General features: G+C 40.7%; 1 protein-coding gene across 2 annotated transcripts in view; it reads right to left on the bottom strand.

Moving 5' to 3' along the window:
• LOC140168973 (uncharacterized) overlaps nucleotides 1-16,188 on the bottom strand; it is a 29,643-nt gene extending 13,455 nt beyond the window's left edge. For both annotated transcript variants that reach the window (XM_072192279.1, XM_072192278.1), the window contains exons 1-6: nucleotides 15,706-16,188; nucleotides 10,698-10,870; nucleotides 8,603-8,705; nucleotides 3,437-3,524; nucleotides 1,587-1,781; nucleotides 630-772 (exon numbers count right to left, since the gene is read on the bottom strand). In XM_072192279.1, coding sequence (XP_072048380.1) covers nucleotides 630-772; nucleotides 1,587-1,781; nucleotides 3,437-3,524; nucleotides 8,603-8,705; nucleotides 10,698-10,870; nucleotides 15,706-16,068 — 1,065 coding nt within the window. In that variant the 5' untranslated portion in view covers nucleotides 16,069-16,188. The remainder of the gene's footprint in view (nucleotides 1-629; nucleotides 773-1,586; nucleotides 1,782-3,436; nucleotides 3,525-8,602; nucleotides 8,706-10,697; nucleotides 10,871-15,705) is intronic.
• Nucleotides 16,189-16,231: the final 43 nt, after the last annotated feature.

Here is a 16,231-nt window from a genome sequence, read left to right on the forward strand (position 1 = left end):
AGTTGGTCCACCAAGTGGGGCATGAGATTCAATTCCAACCAATGTAAGACTATGCGTATCAAAGAAAAAGAAATCCAGCCCCTACCTCATATGAAATGATGGCTGTTGACCTGGAAGAAACCAATAGCAGCCAGTGTCACAGCTTTGAAAAATTCCCTGAACAGGCCGCTTCTTCAAGACAGACGCCGTAATGGGAGACTGACCTGTTTCTACAAGGTCCTTAACGGGCAGATGGACATCAACCACAATAACTACATCACCCTAAAATAACCCTTCCTGGAGAGGTCACAACAATGAATTCCAAATAAACCGGACCAGGGACGACGCATACTCAAACTCATTTTTTCAAAGAACCGTCAAGGAATGGAACTCTCTTCTACCTTCAACAATCAACCAACCATCCATAGCTACTTTCAAGAATTCCCTGACAAAATGATTGTGCTCGACCACGCCTCAAAAATGAGCTCCGCTCTCACCACACGTCCAGTTTAAACTCCCCAGGAGTATTTCGAAGGTTTAATCATCCAAGGTCCATGACTGGTTGTAATGCATTAAATTGCGCTTCACATCACTAGCAAAAACGCACACGAAAACGTTGGCCTATAGAACATTGGCCCATAAGCACTTACCAGTGCGACTCGATGGGTCTCATCGTCAATCTTGATTTCCAACACTTTATCACTCGTCATGTTATGAACCGTATACGGATACGCATAATAACCCCCACCGACAGGTTGACAAGAAGGTATATATGAATTCAATTTAAAATGACCTGGATAATAATGACAAAAATGAATTCATGTTAGTCATTTTTGCCGAACTGACTTACCAGTGAGGCATAGTAGAGCCCAGCAAATATGTGACTTCATCAAAAATTAAGGAGAACTACACTAGGGGCGTAGGAAATGATTGATAAGAGCCTTCTTTATCTGAAATTTATATCGAATTTTAATTGTGATGTTTAGAGTGTGGTGCGCAGATTCACTGAAATATTAATTTTATTACTTGTAAGTTTTATATTATGAAATTTGATTTTCTCGAAAATCAAAATTTATTCGATATGCGTTAGAATCTTTTTCAGCGTTGTATGATATAGCCTTAACATTCACATTCTATGTAACGGTTGGGTACTGGGAAATGTATTTTGTGCCCTATTTTCCTGTACTGCACGAAATAGAGCCAAATTCGTACCTCGGATGCATCTTCGCAATTGCACAATGCTTTTCATAGTTCCTAGTTTATCATGTTTATAATGTTTTTTCATAGTTTTAGAGTTTCCCTAAACAACTGCATCCGATATGCGCCAGTTCGGCCAGTTTTTTTCGAAGACCGTGTTTAGTTAGATTTTAATTGTGTGCATTTGGGGAGCCATATCTTTTTAGCTTTTCTCTTCTATTGTCTCATTGTTCTCTTCTCATTTCATCCTTTTGTCATGTTCTTCTCTCCCCCTTTTGTTTTTCATTGGGGGATCAAACAATTGATCGACTGATCGATCCATCCATCCATCGATCGACTGATTGATTGATTGAACGATCGATCAATTGATTGATCACCGATCGAGGGATGGATCGATCGATAATACTTACATTCGTCCGTATCCTGTGGGTGCATTATAAGCATGCCATCATCGGTGACTCTCATATACGTCCACATGTGCTCCGGGGTTTGACCGGGTCGGTGTTCATGATGTGCAATACGAATATTAGTCCGGGTGTTTTCCTCCACGTATGTCAAACGTTCACAACGGATTTCTAAGATCTTGATGGCAACTGCATTATCCTCTGTTATAAAAGAACATGTGACACATAGCTAGAGATCAATGTGAAGTTGATACAATTTCATACTGTTGTCATTGTTGTGTATAAGATACTGTATGGCACATAACTGGGATGTCCAGTTTTTCCTGATGATCACGCAATATATTCCTTAACCGTTCTATACTTACGCCAGGGTGGGAGTTTGACACACAAAAAAAAATAGAAAAACAATTTCGCGTGTCCCCCTCGACCTCTCGTCCCGGCTCAATATTTTTGGATTTCTTACTCGTTTTCTCCTTTTACTCCATTTCAAACTTTACTTTCCCCCTCATGGTTTAAGTAAAAAAATCAGATTCCCCATCAAGTAAAATTCCCCCTTTAAAACTCCAATCCCCCTGGCGTAAACATTGAATGTTCCCTTAGAAAGGCTGATTTTCAGGAATTTCATGAATGGCCTTGAACTCTCAATGACCCTAAATATATAAAATAAGGTACGCTAAAGTGTATTTAATATTTAAAACTTTATCAGTGTCTTTCCAGAAACCATATGTCGTTGTTTGATAATATCGCATGTTTTGCCTCATTCTCATTTTGATGACTTACAGGATTATAATAGCTGGATACGAAGAAATACAGTGGCGGCGGAAGCATTAAAATTTAGGGAAGGGGTCGAACATATTTTGTTCTCGTTTAGTTTTGCTACTTGATGGGCCAGTGCGCGTGAAGCTCACAAAATTGTGCAATGTTATCCTATGGCCCAAAACACGGTGTTTTGGAGACAACCATATCAATTTGTAAGCGCTCTTTAGCAAAGTCATAGTTCATTGAATTTACAACCGTATGACAAAACAGGCGAAAATCGTTTTTGCACAAGATTTGCAATTTAAAGAGAATTGGTCATTGCTCATTAAAATGAGGCTAGTATGTGGACAATATAAGTGTGCTCTTTCATTTAATGACATAAAATTTGAAAAATATTGTAAGGAACACTTGAGGTTTTGACTTTTAAAACCTACATTTTGGTCAAAAAATGTGCTTGGACAGGTAGTTTTCAACAGATTTACCACATTCGCCTTGCTATAACATTGAATTTCGTTATCTGTTGACCTAATGAGGAAAAGTGTTTTTAGGGGAAAATGTTAGCTTTCGTTTGATGTTAAAAAGATTGGATGAAGGGAACACTTGAGGTTTCGACAAAAACCAATCACAGAGGCCTGTTTTCCAGCTAGAAGCTCACACACAGCTCTGACGATGCTATGCACTCAACCGTTTAGTGTAATCAAAGACTGTGTAGAGACATTTCACTGCTTGCTTGGAAGCTCTTGGACGAAAATGTGTGCTCAGGTGTATCGAGGTGGAAACCGTGCATAGATGGTTTAAAGAGAATCGCTTTTGTATACAAACCTTTCCATATGAAAGGAAGATGCACAGGGCAAGTATTGCTTTTTTTGTTCTGTTAGGATTTTTTAGGGTGGGGACGGTACTTTAGTGACGGACGTGTCCCCCTACCACACCTCCACCCCACCCCCAACCACCACCACATTCCGCTTCAGCCGCCTATGGGCCTTTATTTCTGACAACGGGTAATATTAAATTTATGGACCTGCGACCTGAGTTAACGGCAAGTCTCCAAAATTTTACTTGGAACCTATAAAACAGCCTTACCCTCAATTACTTACCATTCATGTGAACTTCAACTGTGATCGTTTGTTTAACAAGAATGGGGATGTCGTTACCCGCTATTGTCTGCATACGACGACTGATTGTCTACAAAAATAAATAAATAAATGATTTGGTTCACCTCAAGATTGCTAGTGACGTCAATACTCTTTCGCGGTTGCGGCGCAAGCGTGTCGACAAACCTCCCTTGTATGCGTGTGTACACGCAGGGCGTTTAACTTCACGCGCGCGATTAGATACCGGTACTGCGGCGAGCGAAATACGCACGTACGTCACTACCGAACTTGAGATGAACCAAATTTTAGACAGAAATATGTACCAAATACATTGCTGGAAAGCATAAAGAACAGAGATTACACTGACTCAAACCTAAAGTTAATATTTTGGGTGTACTAGAAGATATACAGGGTGTAACAATTAACTTTTTAATGAATATGTGGTATAGTTTGGGAGTGCCTATTTCTTTTCGGGGGTATTTACTCAATTAATCTGAGGACCACAAAATCAAACAGAACTTGAAAAGGCCCACTAGAAAATATAAACGTTATATAGGGTGCGATGCTTGCTTCTATGTATACAGGGTGATAAAAATGTACTTCATTATCAGACCTTAATTAATTCTTCGAAAGGTTTACTTACTGCTTACTGCTTACTGCTCCCTTAACCGGCTTGGTCGTCGGGGCACCACTGATGACATCTTAACAATCTCTCTCCATCTGGTCCTGTCTTCCACTGCCCTCTGTGAGGTGGCAAAGTTCAGGCTAGTCCATTCTTTTATGTTGTCTTCCCATCTCTTTTTCTGTCTTCCTCTCTTTCTTGAACCATTCACTGTACCCTGCAGGATTGTCTTTGCTAAACCGGAGGAGCGGGAGGTGTGGCCGTACCAACGTAGTTTACGTTGCCTGACTGTTGATAGTAGGTCGTCATAGGGACCGATAGCTTGTTTTACCCTGGTCCGTACCTCCTCGTTGGTCACATGGTCTTTATACGAGATATTTAGTATCTTACGGAAACACCTCAACTCCAGAGCTTGTACCCTCCTTTCCAGGTCAACAGTCAGTGTCCACGATTCGCAAGCATACAGGAAGATGGATATGGCGAGGGTGCGCATTAACTTGATTTTTGATCCCAAAGATATGTTCTTGTCATTCCACAATGGCTTTAATTTCGCCATGGCACCGGTTGTTTGTGCGATCCTGGAGAGCACTTCAGGTTTGGAGCCTTCGTCTGATATCATCGCACCAAGATATTTGAAACTGGTTACTGTGCCTAACCTTTGCTTGCTTATTTCCACAGCTCCACTGATACCGGATGGATTGTTGGTCATCAGCTTGGTCTTTTCTGCGCTTATTTCCATTCCATACCTCTGTGATGATTGATGGAGATTGTTAATCAGGGACTTCAGTTCTTGCTCACTACCAGCTAAGCCATCTATGTCATCAGCGAAGCGAAGATTGGATATTGCTCTGCCTCCAATGCTGACCGTTCCCTCATGGTTCTCAAGCGCATCAGCCATGATTCTTTCAAGGAATAGGTTGAAAAGCGTTGGTGATAGCAGGCATCCTTGTCTAACCCCCACTGTTGTTCGAAACCAGTCGCCTATGCTTCCATTAGCCAACACTGCACTCATGGCATTGCTGTACAGCTGTTCGATGGTACGCACAAGTGTTGGGTTGATGTTATAGGTTCTCATAGTGGCCCAGAGCGCAGCATGCCACACCCTATCGAACGCCTTCTTGAAGTCAATGAAGACATGATATAGGTCCTGCTGGTGTTGTAGATATTTTTCTCATAATATTCTAAGGTTGAATATCTGTTCAGTTGTGCTCCTACCTGCTCTAAAACCTGCCTGTTCTTCAGCGATGATGTTCTCTGCCAGAGGTTTCAGTCTGTTCAAGATGAGTCTTAACATTATCTTGCTGGGGTGGCTGATGAGGCTGATTGTCCGGTAGTTTTGACAAAGCTGGAGGTTTCCTTTTTTTGGGAGCGTGATCACTAGTGACTGTGTCCAAGGTGTAGGCCAGTTGCCTGTCTTCCAAATGTTGTTGCATATCTTGGTAAGTACATCAACAGCTGCATCACCTGCTGCTTGAACAAGCTCACCTGGAATGTTGTCTACGCCTGGTGCCTTGCCCTTTTCAGTGCGTTCACAGCAACTTCCACCTCTTCTCGCAAGATAGGCTGACTTTCCTCATTATCTGGGTAATGCTGTGGGCAGTCTAGGATAGACGGATCGCCTTGTAATTCATAGTTGTACAATTCGGAGCAATACTGTGTCCACCTGTTAAGGATCTCTTTTTCTTCCACTAAACACTTCCCGTCCTTATCCTGGATAGTGGCAGATCTACTGTTCTTTACAGTGGTGAGGTTTTTTACCAGTTGATATGCCTTTCTACTGTTGTTCTTGTTCAGGCTGGACTCCACCTCTTCACACTGCTGACCAATCCAGTTTTCCTTCGCTTTCTTAATGCCATTCTTAACCAGCTTGTTGGCCTCCTGTATTCTCTCGCACCATCTGGATTGTATCGTTTACACTTTAACTCTCTTCTCCTGTCGCAGAGCTTCAGCACTTCCTTTGTGATCCATGGCTTCTTTACATGGCTGTGTTTGCCCAGAAGCTCGGAGGCAGTCTCAGTGAGAGCTGTGTTAAAGGTTTCAGTTAAGGAGTCCAAATCCAGGTCTGTATCATTCAGGCAGATCAGCGGTGCAAATTTCCCTCCGACGTTAGCTGCAAATTCTTTCGCCACGTCTGGATCCTTTAGTTTCTCAAGGTCAAACTTGACCCTGATTTGCTTGGGTTTCTTGGATTTTTTCAGTCTCGTTCTGAAGGTCATCATCAGAAGATCATGGTCGCTTCCTACGTCAGCACCAGGAAAGCTGCGATGTAGTCGATCTGGTTGTGATGATTCCCATCAGGGCTGTGCCATGTCCATCTTCTAGAGGCCTTATGTTGTCCAAGGGTGTTGGCTAGCACAAGGTTATTATAGGTGGCAAAATCCAACAATCTGAGGCCTCTGTCGTTTGTTTCTGGGTTGCAATAAGGGCCACATACATCCTTCCAATCTGGCTGGGCGTCCTCTCCTACTTTGGAGTTCCAGTCTCCCATTACTACTAAGATGTCCTTCTTTGGTGTTTCATCCACAAGTGTCTGAACGTGGCTGTAGAACGACTCCATTTCATCATCTCCATGACTTGTAGTCGGAGCATAGACTTGAATGATGGTGATATTAAAGGGGGAAGCTCTCATGCGAAGAGAGATGAGCCTTTCTGAAACTGGTTTGCAGCCCATGACGGCATTTACGGTATCTTTGTGGATGATAAACCCCACTCCATGCTCATGCTTCATTTCACTTCCACTGTAGTAGAGCTTATGACCTTCATCTGTGCACAACTCGCCATGGAATTTCCAGCGTGCTTCACTGAGCCCGATGATATTCCAGCGATACCTATCAAGCTCATGGGATAATTCCTCTAATTTTCCATTAGGTCTCAGAGTTCTAACATTCCATGTTCCAATGGTGATGTTGTCTCTACCTCGGATCTTTGTCGCACCAGTAGCATACTTAACACCTCTGTCCTGGCTACGCCCAACAGAAGGCGCGGTCATTGGTCCGGGCTGCGACCGATCCGGTATGTTCAATTTACTAATTGTCATACTGTCATCAATTGGTGAATCTTAGGCAATATTACAGTTTGGCGGAGCCTATCCCTCTCCAAACCGTCGTCCTGGTCTGTCCGCCACCTGCTGAACAAGTCAGCAGGCTCACAACCCCCACCAGTCTTGAAGGTAGACCAGGGCGCCTTACCCGTTATCTCACAAGTCGGTCGTCCCCTCACACTACATGCTACACTAGTGCTACAACTATGTTATTATCTACACTACATGCTACATGCAAGATGCTACTAGGGACGGTCTCCTCCTTGTATGGTCCATCATAACAAGTATGATAAGAGACTACAGATCGTTAGCTACAGTGCCGGAACACTGTAGCAAAGGTTTAATTAGTGCTAATTAGCTAATTAATTAGCATCGATGGAAAATCCTGCATTTGGTGCCAAATTAAAATGAAAGAACTAAGCTTTAAAACAAGACTAATATGAAGGGTGTAAGTATTCATCTTCATTTTGAAATGAAAATGTCATTTATTTTTTTAAAGAAAAATGTCACGCCGCTTGCCTTTTGGGGGGTGCCAACTTGTGACACATGGCTGGACATATAGAAAAATGGAACTAATTCTAGTTTTATTAAGGCTTGGGGTATTGACGAACTTGAAGTACAGATATCTGGAGAGGGGAAGCAACGAGTTACTCCAAATCACAGCGGCAGGTAGTGACTGGGCCGCCGAGTGCTAATATATATTTATTTTGGAAGGTTCGTGTTTGTTTTAAATGTTGGGGTGTTTTTCCAAAATTTTATATTTTTGGTGATATTTCAAAAAAGCGACATGCCAAAGATAAATCTTTGGGCACATACTTTGTTATTGTTAATGCAGTTAGTTTCCACATACCTACGTTACCATTTGCTTTTGTGATTTACTAATATTATATATTTTGTGACTGCAATTTGGCGTTTTCGATGCGTTTTAAGCTTACCAAGAAATTAAGAAAAATATCTGGTCATGGTCCTTTCAGAATTTCATTCTGATCGTCGGCTTTTGCAGGCAACAGAATGCAAATTGGCTCACGATCGATGGCGTATTCCTCTATGTGGGTCCCTTGATGATAAAATTACTTTGAATTCCTTGTAACAGCATGCAAATTTTCGTCTGGAAACATGGTTTCATTTTTATTATGGAAGAGCTCTAGTCTTCGGCGCCGTATCAAATCTCATAAACAGGACACGACTGGTGAGTATGTTTTTATGTTTCCCGCAATAAAGCTTGCGTCTACATATATACTATACTTCTTTGGAAACGTTGACCTTTGACCATTCTTTGTATAATGCTTTGCTATGACCTTGATCTGTACGCTTGATTGGATACTGTTATAGCATCCACTTGTTTAGCACTTGGTCAGTAGATAATCCTACAGGGATACAGTAGTTTAACTATGTAGTGAACATGGTGAAAGACCAAAGTCCTTAATTGAGGCGTAAGGATGAAAACAAACATTGGTTCCACTAATGTAGCAAAATAACACCCAAACACAAAGCGCCATATACTTACCATGCTGAAAGTACTCGGGATTGTCCCGATGATGTCCAGTGCCTCTTCTAGTGTGACATTTTGTACATCCCTCGAATCAATTGCAATGATTACGTCACTCTCCCTGTGTGGTGGAGGAAAACACAATTTTTATTTTTAATGCACACCATAACTATTGCAATAATGCAAGAGACAAGTCTAAAATTCTTTAAAAACACTGACTTATATTTTTATTTTGCATTTTACGTCGTATTGTGCCTAATAAAATTGTCACTATATGTGATGCGATCAAGCAAAATCGGTCGGAACTCGGAAATATTGATTTTGCGATATAGCCAAACAAAGGAAATATTTCTGTTTGTTTTGTATTGGTTTGGAAACTCTTTAGTTGCTCATATCTTTGGAACTTGTTGTTCAATTTGAATGGAGTTTTCTGAAAAATGCAGCTTTTTAAATGCTTTTCACTATCCTGTAAGAAATTGAAAATTTAATATTCCCGAATTCCGACTGATTTTACTTGATCGCATCACATATGTATAGTTCAGTGGTTATCAAACTTCTTCCATAAGGGGTCGCGGGACTTGCCGGCCGGACAAAATATTTAAAAAAAATACATCTCCTAACATGCCTAAGTGCAGGGTACCATCTTCATGTAACCCCATTTTGACCCATTTTAGCATTAAATTGCACATTTTCGCGCGCTTCGGGCGAATTTGTCCCGAAAAAGTCTTGATGGGTAGCGATTTAGCGGCACGAATTGGAAATTGTGCCACTTTGGAGATTTTGCCCGGATCGCCGCTGATAAGTATCGGTAAGAGCATTTGTATTATGCTGTGAGTCGCGCCATATTTTTCTTATAAAATTTGGGTCACAGGAAAAAATGTTTGCGAAACCATGGGATATATGTACGATAAAAAATCAATAAGTCAAGACGTATGAGTCCGACCATAAACAGTATGACCATACATGGATGGGCTTATTTTAGGTAAATTTTTAGATCCCCTTTTTGCCTTGGTCCTCCCCCGGCTATTCTGGTTGAAATACATACACCCCTATTATATGACTTTAAGGGGTGGGGTATGAACGTTTGGACAGTATTTATTTTGGGACATTAGAGCACATCAGACATATCGAATTGCATTCTGAATACGAAGAATGTCATTCTGATATGAAATAATTTTGATTTTTTGAAATTCGCAATTTAATACACATTTTATGGCAAATCATTAAAAATTAAAAAGTAAACTTTATAAATCTGATGATTTATACTTAAAGTGTATGTAGGTGGGATGAAAAGCCGACGATCAATTGAAAATTTTTGACCTTTCGTATTGAAGATATGGATTTTTTTCCCAAAACACCCCAAAAAATTAGGTCTTTTTTGAAAAAATCCATATCTTCAATATGAAAGGTCAAAATTTTCAATTGACCGTCGGCTTTTCCTCCCTGCTACATACTCTTTAAGAATATATCATTAGATTTATATAATTTACTTCGAGGACTGTTATATATCAAAATTTGAAAATATCAAATTTTTATAATTTGTCATAAAATTTGTATTATATTGTGATTTTCAAAAATGAAAATTATTTGATATCAGAAAGACATGCTTCGTATTCTGAATGCAATTCGATATGTCTGAGGTGCTCTCATGTCCCACAAAAAATACTGTCGAAACGCCATAAACGCTCATTTTAGATCCCTTAATCTTTTGCACAGGTAGTGTGAATTTCAAATGGGGTTACCTGAATTGATAACATGAAGGTCATGTCTTCCATGGAGGTGTGTATGGATTTTAACTGGAAGAGCCAACATTTCTTTTTTTTTTTCACCGGGTAGAACAAAACGCCGGGGAAGGTAAACTTTCCAAACGGCGTACGCAAAATGGCTTCCCCCTTTTTGGTACTTGCCAAATTTTGAGGAAACCAATTTGCAAACCTTCTATACCAGACCAGAATGCGTAATTTTAACGTTTCCATCGTTCTATGTTTTCCTAAGCATTTTTAAAGCGTTTATGTAAAGGGTGTACTCAAAATTTGTGCCAAAAACCACTTGTCTACCCCCTTTTGACTTGCCATAAATTGCCCCCCCTGGGCATATCCCTTATTAAACTTACTCTAAGTGGGCCTGTTCTGCGAGTTTCCCTGGTTCCACCATGCAAGCCATCTGTCCCGATCCTTTCTTGAATGTAACTGGTTGTATATGCAGACCCATTGGAACCATTTTAGCAGCGCCCTCAGTCGGGTGAGATATGTAGACGTTGTTACTAGGCTTTTCTTTTACAGAGTGCTGTGTATAGAAAAGCAGGTTGCGACGGTTAATCATCATAATCAGTGGCAGAAGGGTGTACCACACCATCCTAGTGGCTTAAAGGGGCTATGTGAGATTCCATCACGCGTATGACCTTTTTTTTATAACCGATGCGGGAAAAGGGTATTACCCCCTCCCCCGGTCTTGATACTGGCCTGGATGGCCCTAAAGGTCCAGGCTGATCACCTATTTCAATTGATCCCGTTAAATAATAGCATCTTAGAAATGAATGAGCAGTTTAAAAGTCTGCATATTTGTTGCGCTGGGCAGTTGCATATATTGGTGCTCTGTACAATATTGTACTAACTTTACTAAAATAATTAATTCTAACTTCTATTGCTTAAGTTTTTGATATTTTATATACCTAGATGACTGAGAATATACACAAATATAAAGTTTTTGTACGTTTTCAGAGTAACTTTATTATCAAAGAGCGAACATTTGAGACAATGTTTCATATAAAATTGGTCGAAACACGGACAATCCTAATAATATAATGCCTTAGGCGCACAGGACGGTGTGTCCCTTTGCTCTCCCGGTAAGACAAAGTAGATGCAGTCGTCAAACCAACAACAGTACCTTTCACTCGACGCTTCAACTACAAGAAAGCCAAGTGGCAGAACTTTACTGACGAGCTAGATCTGCAGGTGAAACATATTAAGCCAACAGCAGGTAACTACGACCATTTTATTCAACTAGTTAGGAAGACTGCTAGAAGATACATCCCACGAGGTTGCTGAGTAAATTACATCCCTGGACTCTCAAAGGAAAGTTCTGAGCTCTATGTCACCATGTTTGAGACAGTCTCCTTCTCTGACGAAACAACTTTTAAAGCAAAGAAAGTGATGGAAAGTATCTCTCAAGAGCGCCGCAAGACCTGGAATGCCTTGTTTTAGTCAACAGGCATGTCAAAGAATAGCAAGAAAGCTTGGTCGACTATCCGCAAACTCAGAGATGATCCCAAAGCAGCTCCGCCACACTCCGAAATTACAGCAAACCAAGTCGCACACCAACTACTCCTGAATGGTAGAAGTGGAAAAAAGCAGAAAAAGATCAAGCTTAATCGTAAAAAGTACAAACAGGGCCGTGGTTTTACAAGACCTTTCACCATGGAGGAGCCAGAAGCAGGAATCTCCACTCTAAAACCAGGAAAAGAACCAGGAAAAGTGATAGGTTTAGACAACATCGCAACTGAGCAGATCAAAAACTTTGGACCTGGAGCAAGGAAGTGGCTCCTACAGCTCTTCAACCAATGTCTGGCAACACACAAGCTCCCGAATATCTGGAAGAAAGCTCAAGTGACAGCACTTCTGGAACCTGAAAAAGATCCATCAATTCCAAAGAACTATCGCCCAATATCACTTCTGAGTCATTCATACAAGCTCTTTGAACGCCTAATACTCAACAGAGTCGCACCTGTCATCGATGAACCTGTCATTCCTGAGCAAGCCGGCTTCCGCCCTGGCAAGTCAACAACCAGGCACCCAATACATCGAAGAAGGTTACGAGAAAGGAATGGTGTCTGGGGTTGTGTTCGTCAATCTATCAGCAGCTTACGATACAGTCAACCATCGATGTCTCCACAAGATCCAGGAGCTGACTAAAGATATACAGTTAACAGAACTGATAGAGAGCATGCTTAACGATAGACTCTTCTTTGTTGAGCTGGATAGCAAGAAGAGCAAATGGCGTAGGCTCAAGAATGGCCTTCCACAGGGAAGTATACTTGCACCACTCCTCTACACGAACAACCAACCAAGAAGTGAGAACACTGTTCGATTAATCTATGCTGACGGTCTTAGTATTGGAGCTCAAGATCTAGATTTCACAGTTGTCATGTTGTGGAAGAACGCCTCTCCAAAGCTCTGGATGAACTCACACCATACTATGAGGATTAACACCTGTGAGCCAACTCATCAAGACACATGTGTGTGCCTTCCATTTACGCAACCGTGAAGCCAAACGCCATCTCAAGGTCACCTGGTCTGGCACAGCTCTTGAACACTGTGAACACCCTGTTTATCTTGGAGTTACTCTGGATAGGTATCTCCTATAAGAATCATTTTCAGAAGACAAAGATGAAAGTCAGTACAAAAAACAACATCTTGAGGTAAGCTCACCGGAACAAGCTGGGGTGCAAGTCCTCACACTCTGAAGGCAACTGCCTTGACTCTATGCTACTCAACAGCACAGAGTATGCATGCCCTGTATGGGAGAGATCGCCTCATGCAAAGAAAATGGATCCAGCCCTGAATGCTAGCTGTCGCCTGATAACAGGTTGTCTTCGAGCAACACCAACTGAGAACCTATACACTCTAGCAGATATAGCGCCGCCAGATGTAAGACGTAATGTAGCAAGCATGAAAGAACGCCAGCGCCAAGCCACTGATGTAAGACATCCCCTGTTTGGACATGTCCCTCCAGAAAGTTGTCAGAAATCCAGAGATAGCTTCCTCAACACGGTAACTCCACTGGCAACATCAGCCAACAGTAAACGAGTGGCAAAATGGGAGGATCTACCAATCACCCAACAAAATTCCTGTTGGCGAAGAACTACCACCTGGTGCAGATGCAAGTTGGGTTGAATGGAAATGCCTCAATAGGTTAAGGTCTGGTGTAGGAAGATGTAAAGTAAACCTCAGCAAATGGGGATATCAAAAGAATGCAGATGTAGCCTGCGATTGTGGAACAGAACCACAAACAATGGATCACCTACTATGTTGCCCTCAACTGGAGCAAACACGCACAACTGCTGACTTAGCAGTTTACAATGAGAATGCTGAAAATGTGTGCAGCACTGGCTGAAACACATTTAATCTTGTGCCGTGGACACGCTTAGAAGAAGAAGAGTGAGCTTCTAAAGTCTGTCAAGTGGAACAGAAGGGATTTATGGAAATTGCGTTGTGTGTGCTGTTATGTAAATACAGTATCCGCAAGCCAGCCATATGAATAACGCCGGGGCATAACGGAAGAGATTTTGAGTACACGAAGTTGCTTTTTAACCTCCCTAAAAGCTGAAGTCTGGTTTACTAAACAACACATCTGTTAATGTTATTGGAAACAGAGCGGATATGGAGGCATGTCTGTTTTCCTGAAGATACGGTGGTGAAAACCAATCGCTAATAGAGTAGTGATACAGCTATGAATATATATACAGGTTAAACCTAGTGCTGCCTAGTGTCACTCTATTGTTGAAGGTCGAGCGGAGGTCGAGTCTTTCAATGGTCTGTAAACTCAGGGACAATAAGATCACATTCCTATTTTTAATATTGAGATGAATTGATTTTATTCCTATTTACAGGGTGTCCCAGAAAAAATTACCGGGTGAATGAATTTGGACATAAGTCGAGAAATAAGCATCAAAATCCACATATTTAAAAAACATCGTGTAGCCCATCTCATTATACATCTTATACGTTAATTTTACTTGAATCGGTTGACTGGTTGCGAAGAAATGAGCGATTACATAACGCATGCGTCAATTCACTTCATTCCAAGTTTGAAAGAAAGATCATTTTGTGTTAAAACACAATGCGCACTGGTGGTTAACTGTCGATGGGCTTTATATTTTGTTTGGTGAAATCCTTTTCGTTCTTTTTAACAAATATGTTTCTTGCAAAACATTTAAATATGTTTTATTCAAATTTGAAAGACTGCACGATACTGAAAATGAAAGCTTGCATGTAAGATCATGCTCGGTACTTGTAAATATCTTTTTTAGTTTATGTTGATATAATTATCAGAATAATTTGCATAAAGAATTATTGTATAAAGAATTCTAGCTGGCTAAAAAGTTTTCTCACAAACAATGTTTTCGGAATATTTCCAAGAAATGGTAATGCAAAGTTTAAAACTTTTAAAACTTCAACATAATATTGCATGATATCAAAAATCACACGTAAAACTGTAAGCACTTGATCAAATGTTATTTGGAAATTTAAAATATAACACATTTGCACAACAAGAAAGATTAAAGCTGTGAAGCTTTCAAATGCAGAAAACAAAGTTTTCTCGGACAAACTGTTGTTCATCTTCAGTGAGAGCATGAATAACATAACACCATCGGATTATAAAATAGATAATAAGGAATACATTTAATTAGATACACAAACTTTAGGAAGGGGAGAGAGAGAGTATGAAAAAACCCTGTTTATCAAACTTGGAATGAACTGCATTGATATGCGCATTATGTAATTGTTAATTTCTTCGCAACCGAATCAAATAAAATTTGAGTATATGATGTACAATAAAATGAGATATGCACTACATTTTAAATTTAGATTCCAATGTTTATTTCTCGACTTATGTAAAAATTCATTCACCCGGTAACTTTTTCTGGGACACCATGTATAATGAAAATAGACTAATGGTGTAGATTCTTTTGATTAAAAAAAATTATATTCTCGAACAGTTGAATACATCACATTATTTTCGGTCAATTTAAAAACCTTTCGGTGGAATTGCAGTTAAATATATGTGTTGAAAGAATATGATAATCGTATCATATTTAAAAACGTGTCATTTCAGCTAATGAATGGAAACGATGTGGTATCTCATATCGTTCACGTGATGTGCTTAGCCTGAGTCGCTCGGCCTATCTCGAACAAAATCGCCATGCGTAGCTGTTGAAGAACTAGTGGATTCGCCATATTATCACGGCAATTTTTGACACGAAGATATAGGGATGATGACGCTGTGTAGCGTTCATTGGAGTACCGGCAGAAATTTAATAATAGCTCATAATGACATTACTGGGATAAACGCGCGCGAAGCGCGAGAAAATTTGCAATATTAATCAAATTAGTTATACCAACCGTAACTTTTGGAGTTTCGTTATCGTCATACTCATCGTTTATTTGCGTTGCAGTTGCCCGATTATCAGGCGGTACAACTCTCGAACCATTTGCTTCCGAGGCTTCCCCCATTGCAGTTGCCCGATCATCAGGCGGTACTACTCTCGAATCATTTGCTGCCGTGGCTTCCGCCATTGCAGTTGCCCGATCATCAGGCGGTACTACTCTCGAACCATTTGCTGCCGAGGCTTCCACTATTGCAGTTGCCCGATCATCAGGCGGTACTACTCTCGAACCTTTTGCTGCCGTGGCTTCCGCCATTGCAGTTGCCCGATCATCAGGCGGTACTACTCTCGAACCATTTGCTGCCAAGGTTTCCGCCATTGTCGAATAAAAAACCGAATGGAAGACGGCTACAAAACTTTCTTCATCAACTCAGCACAAGTTCAAGCTCGTCAATACAAGTCAATATTTCGCAAATGAAGAATTTTGACGATTGTTGTTGTGATCAAATGTTGTAAGTCTTGGCTGTAAATAGTTGGTAGAT

The sequence above is a fragment of the Amphiura filiformis genome, chromosome 14 (genome assembly GCF_039555335.1).
Source record: "Amphiura filiformis chromosome 14, Afil_fr2py, whole genome shotgun sequence".
Taxonomy (NCBI): domain Eukaryota; kingdom Metazoa; phylum Echinodermata; class Ophiuroidea; order Amphilepidida; family Amphiuridae; genus Amphiura; species Amphiura filiformis.